Source organism: Callorhinus ursinus, unplaced genomic scaffold (genome assembly GCF_003265705.2).
Source record: "Callorhinus ursinus isolate GAN/ISIS: 27379988/994484 unplaced genomic scaffold, GSC_fseal_2.0 scaffold1324, whole genome shotgun sequence".
In the NCBI taxonomy this organism is placed as follows: domain Eukaryota; kingdom Metazoa; phylum Chordata; class Mammalia; order Carnivora; family Otariidae; genus Callorhinus; species Callorhinus ursinus.
The window spans coordinates 3954-9935 of NW_027398379.1; the positions used below are offsets into that span (position 1 = coordinate 3954).

The following is a 5982-nucleotide window of genomic DNA, read 5'->3' on the forward strand; positions in this document are numbered from 1 at the left end:
CAAACTTCCCTTACTGAACTGCACCCAGTCCTGGCCTTGTGTCTGTTGGGTGGGGCCTGCAGTTGGTCTGTGGTGTCGTTTCCCTTTCAAAATGCAAGCAGTTCACTCAGGGGCTGACAGGCTTCTCCATTACAGATCATCACCTTCAGTGGCACCCTCCAAAGCCACAGGTGCTTAGAGGTGCAGGATGGCAGGGCGCTCAGTGTGGGTGTGTGTGTGTGTGTGTCTGTGTCCATCCACCCATGCCAGCCCACAATGACCATGGAGTGAGTTAACTCGAGGAGGATGACACCTCACTCCAAGTGAAGTCTCTGGCCGGCCTGACTCTGAGTCAGTAGGTTACGATCAGGTGCGATTGGGGTAGTGTTCATGTTGGGGTTAGACGATTAACCTGTGACAAGGTCTCTGGTAATCCCCACAACTGGAAACCAGGGGAAACGCTTCTACATTTTATGTCTGTTTGGCAGGTTGGAATGTTCTTAGATAGGGCAAGTTTCATAAGTCATCCATGTTTTACTTCTACTGGTAAACATGCTGTACAGAATCCCTCGACATCTTACCCTTTAGACAACTGTTTTTGAGTTTTCAAAACTCTTGGGTGGACTGGCACACACGTTCTGAAGGGGGGATGTCAGTGATTACCTGCGTGACCAGTGCCTCACAAACCCTTCCTTTGGGCTTCTAGGAGCAGGTCGTTTTGGTCCTATGTCACTGTGAGAGCTGGTTTCTTCTCTCATCACACGCTCTGGAGTTGTCCATCAGAAGGCATATACATTTTTGTGAATTCTCTTATTTAGCCTTCCCATTTTAATTTCCCACTGGACAAAATTGATCTGGAACTCAGTGTGCGGAAATTTCCGAAGAGTGTGTTTTAAGATAAACACAGCTGCTGCACGTAAATAAGGGCTATTGGTATCATGTTCCTCTCAGAAAACCCTTTTCCAGGGCCCCTGTCAGACCACAGGCCCCTCACTCCTCCAGGGTCTTTGTGGGCTTGGACAGAAAGTGCAGAGTGTAGAAGACTGCTTTGTCAGGACTTGAGGCAGGTCGGGACAGTCAGGGGCTTGGCAGGCAAATGATTCAGCTCCAGTGGCTCGGACTCCTTGCGGAGAAAGGGCATTCAGTTTCATCACATTCTGTAACTTCTTAACAAACCCAAATCTTCGGTGGCTGAAGACGAATGATGTAGTGTTGCCCAGGATGTCGATGCCTCCGTGTCTGGAGTATGCTGCTTTACTCCTATCCAATGATCCCTTTTCACCTTTTAAGACACTACTTCTTGGTAGTGAACGTTGGCAGACAGGGGTAGTGATGTTTGGTGACAGTAGGTTGTTCCTGTAACATCTAATCCTCTGCTCCCTGCCTTATTATATTTGGTACCAACTGAGAGGGATAAAGTTTTCTAGCACGATGCGGCTCTTCTGGAACGTGGTATTGGAGAAGGAGCCAGATGCTGAGAGCTTGCTCTTTGGGTTTCATCTCTTGGTGTTGCAACTTTTGGCTGTCTTAGCCGAATATTTTGTCCTTTGTTCTGTAGGTCGTACGGATGTGAGAGGGTTTCCTCGTACTCCAAGGCCCCCCCATATGCCCTACCACAAGGGACGGTGTTTATCAGGCTTCACTGGCTATGGGCTACCTCAGCCTCCTCCACATGGGCGGATGGTGGGGCCTCACCCACAGCTCGTTCCTCCACCACATGGTAAGATGATCTGAATTGGATGACATGAGTTGCAAACTATATTCCTAGTTTAGTTACTTCTGTCAGTGGAGAAGATGTAGAGGAGGTACCACAAGGCTTTGCGATGCAAGGATAGACCCGAGTGAGGACATAATAACATTCCTCAGCTTTCTGTGGATGTCCATTTCATGGACTGTCTTGTTTCATCCTACAGAACTGGGCAGCAGGTGTCTGCCATGGAGATGAAAAGTGACATTTTGAAAAGGCAAAGTTGAAAGCATTGCCCAGGTGCATAGCACAGACACAATGTTTTGGGCTCTGGGATGGATGGAATGCAACCTTCCCATCACTCTTTCTTGTGGAGGCCTCATTTGTCCAATGTTATTGAAGAGTTATGAAAACACCTTCCCTGGGTAGAGTGGTCACATCCTCAGGGTTGAGGGACTGACCTTCTCCTTTGTCCACAGGGGTAAGAGGAGACCTGTGAGAAATTCTCTACATCTGGATGAGACGTGGGAGTGGGAGAGAGTGGAATAGGTTGGGGCAGTTGTAGAGCCTTGGCTTACATCCTGAATGGTCCAGGCCAGTCTGAATCCACCTCCATCCCTTCTAGGGCTTCAGTCATACTCAGAAACCTATTGTGCTGAAGGGGACAATAGCGGCACCCCGCGCAAGAAGGTCCCGCAGAAGGACCAGGTAAATACTGTGGCTGTTTTTAGTTGTAATCATGTCTGGAATCCTGTTCCTGTCTGGGCAGCACCCTGTCCTGACCTTGAGTTTGTCCTGGAATCTCTGTGGTGTCATTTACCTTTCAAGATGCTAAGTCTTCATTCAGAGCCTACAGGCTTCCTTGTTTCCAGATCATCACCTTAGGGTTGTGTCGGTGGAAGAAACACAGAGTTTGGCTGAAGCCTTGACATTACAAGGGGAATCCTGGCTGGGCACGTTTTAATATCCTGAATTTTCTCAGGACATACATTTGTTGTGCTTGGCTATTTCCATGCACTGAGCAGTGGGGGAGGTGCCATTGTTAGGAAGGAAGTGTCTTTCTTACACAATGGAGACATATATTTCTTACCATCGTGCATGTCCACAGTCCACATTTGTTGTCTGGAAGGGATGATACAGAACTCTCACTTTGTTTGCAGTGTGTTGAGTTTGAACTGTCATTTCTTTAGTTATATAAACACCCGAAGCAAGGCTATTGTCCCTTGATTAATCATTAGGGTAGGGGTCTGTCCCTTGTCCTCGGCAGTCAGTGGATACTTGTGGGGAACCCTCTTGTCCGGTAAGGGTGATGAGAATGAGAAACAGTGGCAGATGCTCTAGGCAGGTGTAGACTGTGTGTTGCAATGATGCTGAGTCACTTCCAATGGAATGTTCTTCTGTCTTTTCTCTGAGGTGGGTCAGATACAGACGCTGGGGCATCCTCCATAAGGAATAGCAGTCCTGCATGCAGGCCTCTCATGTTATGGGAGAGTGAACATGATAACATTCTTCAGGTTGCTCAGGGGTTACATTTGATGCACTTTGTCTTTTACTCATAACTGTGGTGGTTGGCAGGTCCCGTTGTTGTGAAGGAGAGCCACTCTTCTCCGAAAGCTGGGCACAGCGGGTATGCGCACGCACACACTACAGAGACGATATTACATGCTCCGGGAGGGATGATGCCTACTCTTTTTTTTCTTAACTTGTTATTGTTATGTTAATCACCATACATGACATCATAGGTTTTGGATGTAGTGTTCCATGGTTCATTGTTTGTGCATAATACCCAGTGCTCCACACAGAACGTGCCCTCCTTAATACCCATCACCAGGCTAACCCATCCCTCCACCACCCTCCCCTCTAGAACCCTGAGTTTGTTTTTCAGAGTCCATCGGGGATGATGCCTATTCTGAACGTTAGAAATTTAACGTGTCTGAGAGCAGGGAGGGACACATTCGTTAAACGACATAGATGTTGTGATCCTTAAAAGGGAAGCACCAGCGATGGATCTGAAGGACAAGAGAGGGAGCCATGAGTCTCTAGAAACAGGAGGTTGTAGATGAGAAGGATGGAGGTTCTCAGTGCAGTGGATGGGCCTCTCTATGGTAGAGCGGGGGCGGTTTCTGGCAGGTCAGCAGCCTGAGCAGTGAGTGTGAGGACACCGTGAGATCCACACCGAGTTGCTGCCTGTGTCCGTCACACAGTGTGGATAATGCAGTTATTTGTACCAGAACTTCACTGTTGCCATAAAGCTGTTCCTTCATACTCTATAAAGATTGTTGTTTCCGCTGGATTTTTGAAGGTTCTGAACTGGGTGACAGAATGTGGTGGAGATTTCAGAAATTTAACTTGGTTCCTTTGGGGATTCTTTTCTGCCTGAGTTTGTGGGCCCCAGTGAGAAAAAGTGAAGACGGGACCGAGATCAGCAGCGTGGCTGCCTTGGCCTTCGGCCTGAGCCAGACTCTTCGTGGGGAATTCAGGATTGACCAGGATCCACACTAGCTGGATCCCTGTCACTATGCCTCTGCCTCTGAGTCACCACTCTGCCTGCAATTTGCATCTTACTGACCTTCGTCACAGCATCCTGAGGATTTACCCGTGTTCCTGATTTCTCAGCCCAGATGCCAGCTCTCAGTGCAGCCTACTTAGAGCCTCAGCTTTGTTATCTGTGAAAGCGGAGCATATTGCTTTCTGAGGTGATTAGAAGAATAGGAGTTGAAGTACAGAAAGAATCTGCAGGGGACCCTGGTTGGCTCAGTGGGATAAGCATCGGACTCTTGATTTCTGCTCAGGTCAGGATCTCAAGGGTCCGAGATCGAGCCCCACGTCATGCTCGGCGTTGAGTGTGGAGCCTACCTAGGAGTTTCTCTCTCCCACCACCCTCCCCGTTCGCGCACAATGTTGCCCTTTCTCTGTCTCTGTCTCTCTGTAGGAAAAAAAGAAAAAGAATATGTAAAACATCTGGGCTGTTGGCCACTCCCCCTTCTCACTGTTTAAAGGAAAATAGCTCCATGCAGATGATCATAAAAAGATGTTCATTTCAGTCCACACCATTACACTGAGGGTATAGCACCTCGGCCCAGAGTTTGTCAATCCTGATTTCAAAAATAAGGCAAAGACCCCTTTTTATTTTCTAAAAAGTTTTAGGTCCCAGCTAAGAATGAAGTGAAAGATCATTACAAGAACCTGTACATTCAGAGATCTATACCTGGGATGTGAAGACAATTGTTTTCTATTACATATAGACTCGTGGAGGCAGCCACACACTCAGGTGTCCATTCAAGGCCTCAGATAAGAATATAGGAAGCAAATGCATTTTGGGAAACAGAAAGTCACAGTGTACTAAACCAAATCTATTTGCCTTACAGGACAGAAAATTGGAAATTTGAAGACCTCCCTGAGCAATTACAACCAGGCTGTGTGTGTATAAATTTAGAAAATTATCCGATCAGCCTAATGTCCTGAATGCTGTCCCTGCCTATCCTGTCCCCTGTGCTCTCTCCTGGTATCCCCCAAATAAACCTTTCACAGTTCTGTCTCTGTGTCAGCATCTGCCTTCAAGAGCCCCTACACTCACTTGCCTTCGAGTGCACAGTGTGAATCCCATACCCAGAACAAACTGGCAGCAATGGTGGTGATGGAGGGCAGTAGCAGGATTCCCCGTTGTGATATCTTTCCTGCAGGGGGTGTAAGAAATCCTTCTGGGGAGGCGGACACATCTTGTATTTAGGTCTGTTGGTGGTTGTATTAACTCAGGTGATAGATACTCTTGAGCACATGGCACCTGCTAGTTTGGGGGTGTGTGCCATTCGGCAGGACAGGGGTCTGTCCCAAGGCAGCGGTCTGTTGTGACGGTGAGGAATGAATGAAGCATCCCTACTGGCCCTGAGAGACTGGTGAGGAGACCCTGCATTAATCCAGATTTTGTGCACTGGTATCATGCTACAAGATGCCCCCCAACCACAGGTGGGCTCTGAGGGGTAGCTGATCGTGGCAGTTTTCTTGGTAAGACCCATGATGCCCCTAATCCTCCCACAGTGTCCTTGTTGGGGGATGGGCAGGGCAGAGGCCAATGACAGGAGACCCATACCTCACTCACCACACAGGAGGATTTGGGTGTTTGCCTCTGTCACTTTTTAGGTCGTTTACTCCAATCCATTCTGCACCAGAGCTCCTGGATCTTGCAAAGCCCTCCTTCTTCCCAGGTTGTGGAAGCAGCCATCCTCCAGTACCTTTGGCGTCATGGCTGGGTCACTAAGATGTCCAGGTTTTTCTGTCCAGGAGTGGCTGGTAACTGCACTGCTGCTGTCAAGATC

The 5982-nt window shown here is 48.3% G+C and overlaps 1 protein-coding gene across 2 annotated transcripts in view; it reads left to right on the plus strand.

The window, feature by feature from the left end:
- LOC112818358 (transport and Golgi organization protein 1 homolog) overlaps nucleotides 1-5196 on the plus strand; it is a 9086-nt gene extending 3890 nt beyond the window's left edge. For both annotated transcript variants that reach the window (XM_073890623.1, XM_073890624.1), the window contains one exon: nucleotides 5035-5196. In XM_073890623.1, the coding sequence (XP_073746724.1) occupies nucleotides 5035-5055 (21 nt within the window). In that variant the 3' untranslated portion in view covers nucleotides 5056-5196. The remainder of the gene's footprint in view (nucleotides 1-5034) is intronic.
- Nucleotides 5197-5982: the final 786 nt, after the last annotated feature.